The sequence below is a fragment of the Bombyx mori genome, chromosome 6, assembly GCF_030269925.1.
Source record: "Bombyx mori chromosome 6, ASM3026992v2".
In the NCBI taxonomy this organism is placed as follows: domain Eukaryota; kingdom Metazoa; phylum Arthropoda; class Insecta; order Lepidoptera; family Bombycidae; genus Bombyx; species Bombyx mori.
Genome location: NC_085112.1, coordinates 9,677,268 through 9,693,208, shown reverse-complemented (window position 1 = coordinate 9,693,208; position 15,941 = coordinate 9,677,268). Strand labels below are relative to the sequence as shown.

The 15,941-nt window shown below is 33.0% G+C and overlaps 2 protein-coding genes across 6 annotated transcripts; one reads left to right on the top strand and one right to left on the bottom strand.

The window, feature by feature from the left end:
* Window positions 1-60: 60 nt before the first annotated feature.
* On the top strand, window positions 61-12,554 carry LOC101735433 (uncharacterized). Of its 5 annotated transcripts, none has more exons than XM_038011495.2 (12): window positions 61-2,881; window positions 3,901-4,248; window positions 5,264-5,524; window positions 5,948-6,266; window positions 6,357-8,006; window positions 8,098-8,174; window positions 8,245-8,415; window positions 8,495-8,636; window positions 10,720-10,916; window positions 11,002-11,121; window positions 11,203-11,364; window positions 12,249-12,554. In XM_038011495.2, the coding sequence occupies exons 1-12, from the start codon at window positions 2,792-2,794 to the stop codon at window positions 12,303-12,305; spliced, it is 3,594 nt and encodes a 1,197-aa protein (XP_037867423.1). In that variant the 5' UTR covers window positions 61-2,791; the 3' UTR covers window positions 12,306-12,554. The 5 variants fall into 5 exon arrangements, with proteins under 5 accessions (XP_037867423.1, XP_037867424.1, XP_037867421.1 ...); XM_038011496.2 differs by lacking the exon at window positions 5,264-5,524 and adding an exon at window positions 5,099-5,263; XM_038011493.2 differs by having other exon boundaries at window positions 5,099-5,506.
* On the bottom strand, window positions 12,541-15,390 carry LOC101737695 (chymotrypsin-2). The gene is made up of 5 exons (XM_004930575.5): window positions 14,936-15,390; window positions 13,788-13,947; window positions 13,226-13,469; window positions 12,996-13,142; window positions 12,541-12,851 (listed from the first exon to the last, which is right to left on the bottom strand). Exons 1-5 carry the CDS (start codon window positions 14,994-14,996, stop codon window positions 12,642-12,644), a joined length of 822 nt encoding a protein of 273 aa, XP_004930632.1. The 5' UTR covers window positions 14,997-15,390; the 3' UTR covers window positions 12,541-12,641.
* Window positions 15,391-15,941: the final 551 nt, after the last annotated feature.

The window sequence follows — 15,941 nt, the reverse complement described above, 5'->3', positions numbered from 1 at the left end:
ATTACTAAAAAAAGAAAATTATAAAGGTAGTTTGAATATTAATATTTTAATGTACTTTTATTTTCATTGAAATTATATATTTTTTATCTATTTTTTATTAATTTTGTATTATTATTTTTCTAATTTTCGTAAAAAGGTCATACATACAAAACAAAAGGCATTGCGTTTATTGAGTCAGAGCTTCCCTGTAAACGATATTTTTTTAAATAAAAATCACTAATGGTGGCATAACTATAATAGTTAGGCATATGATGTCGCGACACTTTTTGTAAATAATAATATGTTTTACAAAGTCATAGTACATTATTTTATTCTATCATCAATAGTTTTCGCAGCGCACGGGATGTAAATAATATTTTAGGTAATTTTTTTACACCTTAGGTTACATTAATGGAGTAGCCTACGTCGCTCGGGGATAGTGTAGCTTCCAAACACTGACAGAATTTTTCAAATCGGTTCAGTAATTTCGGAACATATTCAATACAAACAAACAAACAAAATTTTCATCTTTATAATATTAGTGTAGATATTTTATGAGGATCATTAAAACTTGTTATCTTGTATAAATGTGCTTAGATTTGACTGCATCGGAAGACTAGCAAGTGGCTTCAAAGGCACCATATCCGATACTATTAATAATGAAACCTGCTGAAATCTGTTAATCGTCAGCACATATGAACTTTAGATTCGCATATTAAATTTTTGTGAGACCTAACACACTAAATCACGTTCTAAAAATTGTGTGAAGTGATTTTTTTTGGTGCGTATCATCGTGTTTCGCGTTACAATACAACTTGTATATTAAACTTAGCTGAATAAACGAACAGTTGTTTTAATAGTTTTTTTTCGTAGCGATACATCAATGTTAACTATTAGAAAAAAGTGAAATAGAGATAGATATTTGTGCATATATTTTAGGGACGGGTTATTTTTTTTATTGCCTGAGCAGGCAGACGATCATACGGCCCACCTGATGGTAAGTAGTTACCGTTGCTCCTGGACCTCAGTAATGCCAGGGGCAGAGACAAGCCGCTGCCTACCAATAGTCTAAGCTCAGGTTCGAAATCCCGTCCTTTCACATTAAGTATAGGCTTCCGTATTACAACTCAAAATTTATCCTCTCCTGTATTAACCAAACCATTTTTTTTTTTCAAAAATAATTAGCGGTCAAACCAGATCGCGGCCAAGCTGTGCATGAGCTTTATAGTCGGCAACGAATTCTATAAAAAAGACGAATATTGCCGCCCATCCTTAGATGAGAGATGTGTAACGTCCATAGAAGTCTCAATAGTATTATTGTTAGACTATTATACCTACACTTTAAATCAGAATGATGTAGGTCCAAATGCTTCGCGACATAATTGGGCCATGCAATGTCCTTCGATCAACAATATTACTGATTTTAGTTAATATTACGTATAATAAAACTAGTGGAGACGCATCGTGCATGAAGTCGTCTTGGCCTAAAGGATAAGACGTCCGGTGCATTAGTATCGAGCGATGCAACGGTGTTCGAATCCCGCAGGCGAGTACCAATTTTCCTAATGAAATACGTACTTAACAAATGTTCACGATTGACTTCCACGGTGAAGGAATAACATCGTGCAATAAAAATCAAACCCGCAAAATTATAATATGCGTTATTACTGCTGGTCCGTCTTGTAGGTCCGCACGGGCAGGTACCACCACTCTGCCTATTTCTGCTATGAAGCAGTAATGCGGTTCGGTGTGAAGATTGGAGCAGCCGTTGAACTCTATACTGAGACCTTAGAACTCATATATCAAGGTGGGTTAGCTGGTGGGCTAGCTGGTTGGACGAACTCACGGCTCACCTGGTGTTAAGTGGACACCGGAGCTCATAGACATCAACCACGTTAATGATGCCGCCCATATTGAGACCGGAGTTAGAAGTCTCAGTTTTTACAGTACAATAGGTGCCTCACTCTTCAAGCCGAAACGCATTACTGCTTCACGGCAGAAATAGGCAATAGTGCATATCCGCGCGGACTCACAACCCTACCGCCATTATTGATAAGTTACAAAGTATTCAATAAGAAGCTAAAAAGGCATCTCATGAAAATAACTTACCGTTTTACATACTCCCAAAACATTATTATTTCATGTTGTAAGCAATCCCCCATTCTTGAAAGTTCGGTCATCAACATCGTTTATTTTAAAATGTTCAGTTGTATACTATTATAAAAACTTTATACTTCTTCAAAGAAATCCAGTACTGTTTTTAAAGAGGTTTATCTCTGTCCGAAATTAACTAAAAATAATGAAGCACAAGCACATTCTTAATTTCATTTTTATTGCTTTTAAAATTCGAAATTAGAATTTTCTAATGGCAGTTTCACACTGTTAGACATACGGGGCTCTTGCGGTAACTATTCAAGCGTTGGTTTGAACACAATCGTTCATACCATACATAAAAGTTCAGGGCTAAATAGAAATCGATTGCCATACGTTACAATAATTGTAAGAGCCCACTTTCGATTCATGAGTGACATCCTGACATCAATCATTGAATAAAATTTTGTATTGTGGACTTCGCTTTACTTCTTGTCATTTTAATGTTACTAAATCTTGTTTGAGTTTTTCTTCTTTTTTTATCGACTGGTTGAATAGTAAATGTTCGAAATTCGAAATACTCTTCTGACGTGAAATTTGACATATATGTTGTAAAATTTGTAAACAGGAACATGTTTATCTTTAATTTGATTTGATTTGTTGATTAGGAAATAAATATTTCTTCCTTAAGATTAAGTGAAAAAATTGCATTAATAATAAAATGTCGTTGAAAAAATTACCGAACGAAATTCAATCTTTAATGTGTGCGTCAATACACATAAATACTTTCAAGAGAGCCGTTGAAGAATTGGTATGTATGTAGCAATCTCGGTAAAAGAGATTTAAATTTTTTGTTAGTTTTGTTCGTTTAGTTTTTAAGTTTTCAATAAAATTCATCATTAAATACAACCAAAATATAAATATAGATTAAAGTATACGTCAGATCGACATTTGGGTCTGGGTGTAAACTTTTTAGAATTTATTGTAAAAACATATTTTTATCCAATTTAAATTAGCATAGATGAACGTTGTTATTGGATCCAGAGCGTGTTTGCTCCAAAGCAGAAATACAGGTGACGTTGATACAGGTTCATAAAGGCTCACGGCTCGTCCTCCCATTTAAAAATTTAGCCAACTAACCTAACCTATATATACTTATAAAACTGCCAGAATTCATCAGAAAAAATATAAACACATTTATTTGATTTAATTTAAATCTAGGTGCACATCACTACCATTAGTAGGTATATTGCATTTTTTTCATATAGTATTTCAGTAAAACCTGTCCATTTAGTTAGTATTGCTTATAATCTATCTTAGTAACTTAAAACCTAACTATAAACCTAAATTATAATTTGCGTAATTACTGGTGGTAGGACCTCTTGTGAGTCCGCACGGGTAAGTACCACCGCCCCGCCTATTTTTGCCGTGAAGCAGTAATGCGTTTTGGTTTGAAGGGTGGGGCGGCCGTTGTAACTATACTGAGACCTTAGAACTTATATCTCAAGGTGTGTGGCGCATTTACGCTGTAGATGTCTATGGGCTCCAGTAACCACTTAACACCAGGTGGGCTGTGAGCTCGTCCACAAATGTAAGCAAAAAAAAAAAAAATTTTTTTTACTCTTTCCCAAGTGCCTGCTGCAAAGTCTATTAACTTGCAATCCCTCAATCTTGCTCTATATCATTCAGAAGACTGCATTTGGGTAAACATGGTTTTCAATTATAAACAGTATTTTGTATGTATGATATGATATATTATGTATATGTATTGTATGCTCAAACGATGAGTACTGTTTGCGCCTAAGCGGATGCAGTTGATAATAATTTCAGGTTTACAATGCTTTAGACGCACAATCGACGTCAATAGCCATCCGAGTCCACATTAATGATGGTGCTTTGCATGTAATTGATAACGGACGCGGTATACATAAATTAGACTTTGATTTACTGGGACAAATGTACGCCACTAGCCATTACGTAGACAAAATCACTTTGGAATCGGGTTCTAACAAATACGGATTGGCGGGTGTATCCCTGGCGAATATTATTGAAGTTTCGAAGTACGTTAAAATAACATCAAGACACGAAAGTGACGAAGAGGCGTGGGTTAAAGAATTTTGTAAGAATAAGGTTAAAAAGCCGTATGGGAGAATCAAAAGACCTTCTAAAGGAACTACGGTAAGTAATTTACTAATATTTTGAAGTGGGGCAGCCGTGGACCAATCTTAACTAGTCTCTATTTTAGAAAATATGTTTTTATTGCTGTTTCCATTAACATGTAGGAGAGGATCGTGGCTTACCTGATTTTAATTGGTTACCAAAGCCACAACATGGACATCAAAAACGTAAATGCCGCCGCCCATCTTGAGACATGAGTTCTAAGTCTCAATTTTTAGAGTACAAAGTCTGCCCCACCCTTCAAATCGAACTGCATTACTGCTTCACTGCAGAAATAGGTAGGATGGTAGTATGCATACTCAAAAGAGGCCCTACCAATACGTGAACTGCACTTGTTATTACCATAAGCTCCATTTTCTGCGATTAGAATGTTATTTTACCGGACTGCTGAAGGACTAAGGAGGCTAACGAAATTAAACACATTTGTTTTTGTTGCAAACCTTCCTTCCCCGTTTGCAGTACTTAAACTATAATTCAAGTCATATTTATTTAATACTATAGAATTGGGATAGTGAGGCATAAAATAAAACTTGTCCACTGTTGCAGTTTTATTGTTTTCTTCCTAAATATTCTTTATTATTATAATTAAAAATAAACGACAGCTTGCTCAATTGTGTCCTCGCCATCTTGCTTATCTTCTTTCATTCCCTTTTCCCTTTCTTACCGTTTTCTGTTACTCACACCTTAGTGCTCTGTTCCACCCTCTTTTCATACGTTCCGTTCTTACCAGTCCTACAATACTATTAGGGTGATTTTTTTCCACACACATTTTTTTCCATCATCATCAAGTCATTCGTAAATAGGTTGCATTCGCAGTATTTTCAATTGTCTATACCCTGTTTTGTTCTAGATACAAATTAAAGGATTTTTATATAACAAATGCATAATAAAGAAGTCTCTTAACGCTTTACGAGAATTTCAAGAAATTAAAACTTTCTTAGAGCAAATAGCTGTAGTGCATACTAGTATTTCATTAAGCTTGAGGGATGAAGAAAAAAATGAAATAGCATTTCAGGTACATAAGACAAGAGATGTTTACAAAACTCTAAATGTTCTCTTTAATATACAAAGATGCGATCTACAAGAATTTATAGTGGAGAAAAATCACTACAAAGTTACAGGATTTATTGGAAAAAAAGAAATTTGTATTAAATTGCAATGGATTTTTCATAACAATAAATTCGTTAGCAGAAACAACAAGGTCTATAAGTTGTTAAAAGAATATCTGAAGACTACAAAACGCAAAAGGAAAATTGATGTAAAGTCGAATTTAAACGTAAATTGCATTTATTTTTATATTTTATTAGTATTGTTCAGTTCCAAATCATTTCTTAATCATATTATCTCTGACTTTCTTTTGTGTACCAAAATTGCGTACGTGTAGTAGGTACTAGCTCTTCGTTGAATTCCTAATATCTATGCTCTAACCTATCTATCCAGGCTTTAACCTGGTGCGTGCATAAATATAACGTGGATGCCGTATATACGTACGGATTATTATATCCATATGGAGAATATGTTCCTTAAAATTTCTTCTCCAATTGAAAAATATGCTTTTTCATTATTTCCATTAATTTTCGGACAATTTTAACATAGCGTGTCTATTTAAAACAGCAAATACTAAATAATTTACTATAAGAATCCTTGAATTGCTATGATTATTGCCCTAATTGTAGGTTTCTATGTTTTTTTTTTTCAGTATAAAGGATGTGATGAAGAATATAATTTAAAATATAAAATATCCTTTTACCTTATTTTTATACAAAGTCCGCTTACTGATTACGTCACTAAAGGTTCATATCTTGAATTTAAAAACTGGGAAATTGTTAAAAAACTGCTACAAAAATTGGTACAATTTTATTTTGGTAATATCCAACTCAAGGAAATTTCAGTTAATCCAATCGATAAAAAGAATGTGAAACCACAGGCTGACATACGAGATCAAGTAAAAATTATTATGGAAAGGTTTTTAAGTAGCAGAAAATTGGGAGTTTCACAGTTACAAAACGGTATTACAGGTGAGGCATTTGTTTTGAAATTGAAATATTTAGAGCCTAGATAAATTTTCAAAAAACAATACATGAATTTGGTGTTTGTCTGTCTTGAAGGTAAACTGGTCAATCGTAAACGTTCAAGACGAAGCTTACGCAGTGTAGGTAACCAGATAAGTAAACTTGATATTCCAATAGAAATAGAACAAAAAAACCCAAACGTTGAGCTCTGTGAAAATAAAAATTATAATAAAGGCATCGTAACTGATTTAAAACGAAACAGTGGTATTGAAAACGATCGGCTTATCGGAAAGAGTAGATCAGAAAATAATAATAACCATATAATTTTACCACAAAGAGTCAAAAAACGAGCACCTGATGATAAAACTAAGGCAAAACATAAGAATATTCAGGCCGAAAGAAAAATTAAAGCCAAGAAAAACAAACAAAATACCATTAATGATTCGATTATACAAAGATTTATTAAGCCAACGGATAGCGTCCAAAAAAGATGTGATATTATTTCTCGTAAAGCCCAAGAAGCTTTGAATCACATAAAACCAAAGAAACAACAAATACTTATAAAGGAAAATGTTTATAATAGCAATACTTTTCAAGGAAATAAACAGATTTCAGTTCGCAAAAGGGTCAACGAAATTGTTATACATGATTATTTACCTTTACCTCCGAAAATAGACCGAAAAAATATTGATAGCCATTATATAAAGACCAGAGATAGATGCTTATGTACGTATGATCTAATTAACACTATTCTACAAAGTCAAGGTGTACGCCACGAAATACAAAATGATAAATATCAAATCACACAAACTCAAAGAAAAGCTTCGGAAATCGCAGAACATACCCAACTGCTACCATCATATTTAACTTTTCAAAGTCATTGTCACGCTATGAACATGGAAGTTTTGGAAAATCTAGGAAAATTTGTACCAAAACAAAATGCTTGCTCGAAAAAAAGTAACTTGGAGTTATCGTCATCACCTACAAGAAATCAAAATCAGAGTAAACAAAAATCTAATTTTAACATAGAGGATACTCCAATTGGTGGCACGTCATCTTTCAAAAACGCTTCCATTAAATTAAAATCTAATTTAGAAGATCCGATAGCAAATAAAATGCTTTCGTCTCAGTCTCTACAAGAATCGAATTTTCCAAGTGGTCACTTCGGAAATATAAAAAAAACTTACATTGTTTCCAACGATAATAGTAACAATATTTCGCTTCGGAATCCAGACGGAGAAAATTACTTAAAAGAAAATATGATTATAAATGAAACCATACCTCTGTCGATTAGTATTGATCGTGATAATTTCTCATACAACGACTTAACTTTACCAAATACACAGGAAAACCCCAACATAGATAATTTAATAAATATAGATCCTATGGATATTTGTGAAACAGTAATGAGCGGAGTTGAGAAGGAAATAACAACATTGAGCTCTTCTTCAAAAACAGAAATGAATAATAAAAATAGTATAATAGATAGAAGCGATGTAAATAATAAACAAAATAAAAAAATCGATATAGTTTCTCATTATTCAGATAGTCTTGAATGTCCCAATATCAATATTAATTTGATCGATAATGCAAACACAAGATTACGATCATCGTATTTCGATAATCGAACTGCTGATAATACAAAATCAGATAAAATAAACAAACTCGAATCAGTTGCCCAAGACATATGCGTTGCTACTGAAATCCATTTTGGTATGAAAAGCAGATTACGATTTATACCAAAAGGTCAGCTATTGCTTTAATTTGTCAAACATATGTAATATCACTGAACAAGTAAAAACATTCGATTTTCGTTAAAATAACGAACTAATTTCAGGTATGTCACAAATATTTGAAAACTGCAATTCTAAAGGAGTATGTAGTTACAATTTCGAAGAGGACTACTTTGAAAATGTAAGCTTAGATTTTGGGGTTGAAAATTAAAGTGAAATTAAAACTATAACACCAAAACTACTTGTTTTAGAATTTGTATGACGATTTTGATAATAACGTACAGATGAATTCCAATATGTTTGATCCAATATTACAAGAAGTATGGAATAATGCTACTACGGGTATTGAGAAATTAACTAAAAAAATCGACAAAGAAAACACTTCTCTTAAATTCGACGCTCAATCCATAAAAAGCGCAAAAGTAAGGGACCTTTTTCAAAAAAAATATAACCGTTCGCCTACTACATAATATTAAGCACTGCGTCCTTGATGTCTTTTAGGTTTTAGGTCAAGTTGACTATAAATTTATTGCTGCTATTGTCAATGGTAAAAACTATAACAAAAAGGAAGCGGTTGAATCGTTGGTATTATTTGATCAACATGCTGTCGATGAAAGGATAAGACTTGAGAAAAACCTATCAGGTATTTTGGTAGCTACATTGGTGGCCATATAATTCACTTCTATAAATTAATAGCATATATTTGTTTCTATATTTTTCTCGATATTGCAAACATTTTGCGCAGTTGTGGTACAATCGTTGTTATTTTAATAATTTTAACTAGAAATATAAACTTTTTACATTTGATGTGAGCCTAGTATTACTGCTTACTGACTGGTCAAATATAATTAAGAACCCTGAATAGTTTATTTTTTAATTCAAATTCAACTTGGCTGTAGGACATTATTTGTGTAATTTTGGCCCTATTTAGTGTTGTGAAAGCTTTAACGGAGACTGATATATATGAAAGTAATTGAGGAAAAGTAAAAGATGTGATAAATTTCTAAGGAAGGTAACAATAATTAAAAAGATAGCTGACGATCTCCAATGATCAAAAATGATGGTTTTTGAAGTTTTACCACGAATCAAATTTCTTCAAGTGCTCCGCGTATTAGTTCCTTGATTAATTATCCAGCCTCATTACTTAAAATTTGTTACTATAGAGAATAAATAAAACGTAAAAGGTGGTAGTTGGCGATTTTTTTCTTAATCTCTTTATTCGCGTAGCTAATTTGTAACATGACTAGTTATTTCTAAAAAGAAACACAAAATTACACATGATATGATTTCGAGAAAAATAATCTAGAACTTGAAATCATTCTTAATTATATGACCACTGTGTATCGAAAGGTTAAAAGCTCGTAATGGCTTAGGTACTTATGGAACAATTCTTAAATTCTTAAACGCGTAGTTAGTTAATTACAGGTGTAGCTAATTAGCAAGGCTAGGCAAGTTGTCTTTCTACAATCGTAAACGCTAGTACAAACTTACATAATAGTGTTTATGGATATTGCTGACTCCTGTGGACTGAGAAGCGTCGGTCAGCTGTACCGCTGGGTGAGATGGCAAAACGTCATTCTTGGACGAAATGCGCGATATCGTCCATCAAAGTTTCAACGCTTTGGTAATAAACAATCAAGAAAGATATTAGTGATATTCAGCAATAACTATGAAAAACAACGAGTTAATAATTTTAGTTTACTTATGTAGTGTACCTAACTACCGATAGTGATACCAATGTGTCCATGGCCTTATGCTTAAATAATTCTGTGTGGCCATGTTGTAACTATGCAATGGGTAGATCGTTAGTTCGTCTCCCTGTATACGTCACTAAATCCATTTTGGTGACTCGTCTCAAGGTGTCTTATCTTTTAGAACAATTAGACCACGAACGCCTTTGTTACAAAATGTAGCGATGTACATTATATATTTTATTGCTTAAGGGATTAAAAATTAATCTCGGTGACTCGAGATAAACATGCGGGATTATGATTCTCTAAAGCAATGAATCATACATGATTTCAAGAAGAGATGTAAATAAATATATTTTTTATTGCCCCTGTAGGCAGACGAGCATATGGCCCACCTGATGGTGAGTGGTTACCGTCGCCCATGGACTTCAGCAATGCCAGGGGCAGAGTCAAGCCGCTGCCTACCGCTTAATACTCTCCACAAGCCTCGTTTGAAGAAGGACATGTCATAGCGCTCGGGAAACACCGTGGAGGGGAGCTCATTCCATAGCCGGATGGTATGGAGGCAAAAAAGACCTCTGGAAACGCACTCTGGATGACCGCAGTAGCTCCAGTATGGATGAACTCTAATCCGGTGGCGGGCGTTGCGATGGTAAAAACGAGATGCCGGTATCAAATAATTTTACAATGTTTTTAAATAATTATACTAAAATATGTACAAGTGTTGTTTTTTCCTTTTAATTTTCTTTTACGTTTTATTTTTCTTATCGGTGAGAAAGTGTCATGTGATTCTTACTTTAGAATTTTAAATTTAATGAAGACGAATAAAATAATAGGTTTTTAGAATTTTACTAATCTATGTGATAATGCCATTGTGTGCTGTGCTTCATCAACAATTATATTATAGGTATATACCTACAATACATGCTTACATACAATATTAACTTTCATGATAGTATATGCGTAATCGAATTGTTTCTTTCAAATTTAATTATCTTTTTTTGTGAGATAATGTAATTTGGCTTTCGTTTACAGAATATTTACAAAAGCAGCAATGGAAAAAAGTTAATATTGATGACGTTCATTTGACATTAAATAAGGACGAAATACTTTATCTTCACAATTACAAAGATAAGCTCTCCCGGTTGGGTATAGAATGGAATATATTGGGTAATGACCAAATAATACTTAGTTCTGTACCACAATCAATATTGGGAAAAATCCCTAGACAGGTAAGTTTGATTGAAGATGATCAAAAGTTCCGAGACTAAACATCAAAAGTAACGAGATTCTAAAATGAGACTATTTCTAACTTAGATGGAGAAAGTCGTAGAGGCTGTAAAAAAAATTATAGCCGAAGAAATAAACATCATTAAACAACAAAGTGGTTGCATTTCTTTATACCCAAAAGCAATTATGGATTTAGTTTTCAGTGAGGTAAGTTGTTGATATCTTTAATTTTTTTGGATTCTATGCAAAAATCTGTTGTAATTGAAGACAATAATGAGTCATTTTTAGGCCTGCAGATACGCCATAAAGTTCGGCGATAAGCTGTCAATGGGACAATGTGAAGACATGCTGAATGCTCTATCGGAATGTAAAATGCCATTCCAGTGTGCTCACGGTAGACCCGTCATGGCTGTTCTTATCGATGTTGTAAAAAATAACAATGAGTACAAGGTGATTTTGTTTTCGAAAAACTAATTTGGGTATTAAAATTCACACAGAACTATACATATACATTTACTTTGGTGAGAATTTGAATATTGACTCTTCTAAATTCACTCAATGAAAAGAGGTTTGATATATTTGGTAAGAGTTTGACTGTGTCATCCTCGATCAAGTAGTTTAGTAATTCTAACTATTAAACTACCGGTAGGTACAGATTAGGATCCATGTTGGAATTAGTACCTAACTTTTTTAAACATATTTGAATGTATCGTAAAATTTTTAACGAGTAGTTTTATTGATTTTTGGCGGGAACGCGAGGAGTGAAGTTGTGTGATTTGTTTTATTTTGTCTAATTAGTGTTGCTTCTGGTTTAAATGTGTAATAACGGTGGTTTATTAACTATTTAGTATCTGTAAAAGTGCACAAATGTGGGAAAATGAAACAAGGCGCTGAACGTAACTCTTTTCCAAAAAGTCCACTGAAAAAGTTTTAGTAAATGACCACAATTTTACTGAGATCCCATCCCATATCATCTCATCTCATTTCATTTCTTTTCGTTTTCATTTCATTTCATGCTATGTTTCATAACAATCAACTTCATTTCATAATATCATTTTCATATAAAAAAGTTACGTATCATTAAAATTAAAATAAGACTTGACCTAAAGGTCTTAGTTACCAGGCCATAAAATCGCTTAAAAAAAAGTAGTTTTATTATTTTATGAGGGTACGATGATTTTTTACTACATCTGATGTACCTATGTGTGTGTATGTGTGTAGATATTTGCTTGGAGCTGTGGCCTGTGCTTGTGTTTCGCTTTGTACTGAAGTTTTATACCAAATGTCTTTTTATGTAGATTGAACCTTCAAACATGATGTCCTAATTATTCTAGATAAATTTGTCGAAGCTGAAGGAGTATAAATTGAAGAATTTGATACGACGAATTTGATTATGCGAAGACGTTGATAGTTAAAGATAAATAGATCGATTATATTATGTATATTCTCATGTTTGACTTAAGAAGAGTATCGTACAAACAATAAATGATAATCCGAATCTTTTAACAAACACAACTTACTTTAGGTAACGTAATATGTACCACGATTACTGCTATCGATGTCTCTAGCGACAACGCAGTTTTTTAAGCAGTGTGATTGTTATTAAGTATAGAAAATAAATAAAAATTTTGAAACAATAACTTTTTTAGTTCTTTATTGAAGTGAAAAAATATATTTATTTCAGAAGAGAAAACAAAAGACATTCACAGTTAAGAACTTTGATGTAGCTACTTAAGTAATCCGAGTTTTTCTGAAGCGATTTTAGCTTTTGCTATCAACTTTAACTTGCAAACGTGAGTTCGAACAACCGTTTCGATCCAGTCAATATACGGGGCTATTCTGGTGTGTACGTCGGGAAACCCAACAGCACATGGTATTCCCCAGGACACCAGTCCGACGAGTTCATTATTTCTTGTAATGGGACTTCCTGAATCGCCCTATAATTAGACAAGCTTAATAAAAATAAATCAAAAACAATATTTGAATAAGACCATAAGGGATATTAGAGTCAGTACCCATTTTTATTCAAAACGAATATAATGTTTTAGGTAAAGCAGGTAAAATTTAATTATGGAACTTACGTGACAGGTTCCTTGACCGATACGTTTAAAAGTACAAAACATGGTTTCCGTTACATTTCTGGTGTATCTCATCGCATATCTACATGTTTGTTGATTAAATACAGACAGATTTAGGTATCGCAAAACTCTACTTGATTCTCCATGCGGCTAAAAGGGTTTCAAACGACAAATGTAAATCGATTAATCAAATTCTGTCTTCAAGATCTCATAGTATTCGTATTCATACTAACTTTTTTAGCGCCAAAACCAATCAAAGTAACTGGATCGTCTTCCTTCAAAATTGCCTTGCTTGGCTTCAAGACTGTAACTTTTAGTAAATCGAATTCTCCGTTAATAGTCAAAAGAGCAACATCGTTACTTCTTTTAATGAACTCGAATTGTCGGAAAACGTTTACTGCAAATGTGTCGTAGCTTTTTCCGCCAGCATCCAAGTCTGCTGTTCCGGCAACAATTTTAATGTAGCGAGGTTGTGCTCTGAGAAATTATTGTTGGCTTTGTAGGCGTTTTTTAATATTAACAGAATATAAAAACATTCAGATATATGCTTGGTATGACCAATTTTATATTATCGGTAAACTTAAAGCAGTGGTCGAATAATTCAAACTATTTAAGATTAGTAAACATAAAGATGATCTAAGTTTATTTAATATCCAGAATATTTTAAGCCGAGACCTTAAGTTCTCGAGGTCTTAAGTTTTAACGTTTAAGTAATATTAATGTCCAGAAAATGTTATATCTTCGTAATATTAAATTAAAACCTTTCCTCTTCCTCCAAAAACTAGTTGACCTTACTCTTTCACGCAATGAGCAGCAGTTACAACATGCCATTTAGATACTATAGCTCCACCGCAGACATGGTGACCCGAGACATTTTGGAGCGACGCATGAAACAGGCCGAACTTTGGTGGTGCATAATCACCACCAACGATGCGATGTACATCGGTCGATGATACTATAAAGTAATTCAAGTTCAATTTTACAATCAATTAAACAAATTACGCACCTACGTATCACTAAATTTAAAACGTGCTTACTTATTAGTCTTTTGAAACGACTAATCCAAATTTATCAGACATTTTCGTAAGTGGATTTTTATTGTCATACAAAACAGTCGGTCAACCTGATCTTAAGGTGTGTTGATGAGACTATGATGAGACTTCAACTTCATTAAGTGGCAAGCCGTATCCACATTGTGACGTTTATTGAAAAACTCATCAGTCTTATAAATGTTATCGACTTTGTGTTCGCACCTATTCTACTTGCCTACTAAGATGGCATTGCTGAAGTCCATGGGCGATGGTAACCACTCACCATCAGGTGGGCCGTATGCTCGTCTGCCTACAAGGGCAATAAAAATAAGATAAAAAATAAAAAGAAAGGTTCCTTAATTCTTTAAAAAACGGATGATTGACACTAAGTTTTATCATTGGTATCATAAATATTCATGTAATAGACATTAAAAAAAACTCCGATGTTAAACAGGATTTTTATCAGCATTTCGAATATAGGTACAATTATGGGAATAGTTCCAGTTAAAAATGACTAATGATGTTTTAACTTTGATAAGAATGCTCCTGCGTTAATCGAATTGTAGTTTAGAACATTCTTGGTATCGATTATTGTTAGAACACAATTAGGTATACACTACAATATAATTATAATTTGTTGAAAGCTTAAATCTATTTGGTACATTTCATTGTAATATCTTTATTTGATGTACATTTTGGATGTACCTATGTAGGTATGTATGTATGTATGTAGTATTGTAGTATTAGGTACTAAATGATGCAACGTTGAGACTTGGGAACTTAACAGTAAATGAAATGTGTCACATTCATTAACCTAAACAATCTATTGAGAAAGGTATAAAACATTGGGATATTTATTCACCACTTTTTTAAATTTACAGAATATAAAATAAATTGATCCTATGTACTCACCAAATTTCGCCGTACAAGAAAGAATAATAGCAGTAACAAAATGATATCTTAAAAAAAACATCGTACACCTTTAATCCGGCTTCATGTTTATTCGTAATGAAATACAGAACCTTTGTGTCAACAAAAGTTTTACAACCTAACACGTTTGCGAATGTTTTGATAAAATGCCTGCTAATCTCTATAAATCAAAATAAGTTTATCAAAAAATCCTTTCACAATCTGATAAAAAGGTAATTAAACATTATTAATTTATTTCTATTGTATAGTACCGCGAACAAAATCAGTGTCTCATTCAATTTTGTATTTAAAATTAATGAATAATCGATATTCCAGTTCCAAGGGGTATGTAGCAATTAATTGAATTCTGTCGTGGTGGAAAACTACTCATGAAGATGGGCTATCGTTCAGACTCCTCAAATTATAAAACCTATCGTGACAACAGTAACTTACCTACTGGTTTTCGGTAGCATTTCGAAGCGACTCCAAATATCAAACAAAAAGAGTAATACATAAGCTATATTTAGATACCCACTCGCCGAGTATAGGCTAATAGTTTCGAATGCGTTTATGTAAAAAGTTTATTCGGGTGTATTAAAATACATGCCACAGAAACCCGTCCGTTCTCCAGGCGACCTCGGTTTTATAAGCATCAGTCAGATTTTTCAAGAAGTTCCAATGTTTCAATAGAGATTCACAAAGAAGAAAAAAAAACACCATAATATTGTCTGACGGTACTTATTATGAAATGCAGAGAAAGTAATAGTATTTAATTTAATGGAATCAAATGCAAAGAAACTATTATGAGATTAAATAAAATCTCACTAAGCTCGTCGGAATTTTTAAAACTTCAATAAACATTTTGAAAGAGCCCGAGAATCAGCTCCAACAATTTTGTTTCATTTTACCATATATGACGTATATTTTCTGATACTAAATGGTTAATATGCCACCATCATTATAAGATTAGACGATTAAACGGCTTTGTTATTCGCGTTCCCGCTAAGAA

What these genes read in the sequence shown, in the direction of transcription:
- LOC101735433 (XM_038011492.2), top strand. Translation starts at nt 2,792, where the DNA reads ATGTCGTTGAAAAAATTACCGAACGAAATTCAATCTTTAATGTGTGCG. An exon ending in AAGAGGACTACTTTGAAAAT is followed by an intron (nt 8,175 to 8,244) that starts GTAAGCTTAGAT and finishes TACTTGTTTTAG; the next exon opens with AATTTGTATGACGATTTTGA. An exon ending in AATCCATAAAAAGCGCAAAA is followed by an intron (nt 8,416 to 8,494) that starts GTAAGGGACCTT and finishes GATGTCTTTTAG; the next exon opens with GTTTTAGGTCAAGTTGACTA.
- LOC101737695 (XM_004930575.5), bottom strand. Translation starts at nt 14,996, where the DNA reads ATGTTTTTTTTAAGATATCATTTTGTTACTGCTATTATTCTTTCTTGT. An exon ending in TTCTTGTACGGCGAAATTTG is followed by an intron (nt 13,948 to 14,935) that starts GTGAGTACATAG and finishes ATTACTTTATAG; the next exon opens with TATCATCGACCGATGTACAT. An exon ending in TTGGTTTTGGCGCTAAAAAA is followed by an intron (nt 13,143 to 13,225) that starts GTTAGTATGAAT and finishes AAACCCTTTTAG; the next exon opens with CCGCATGGAGAATCAAGTAG.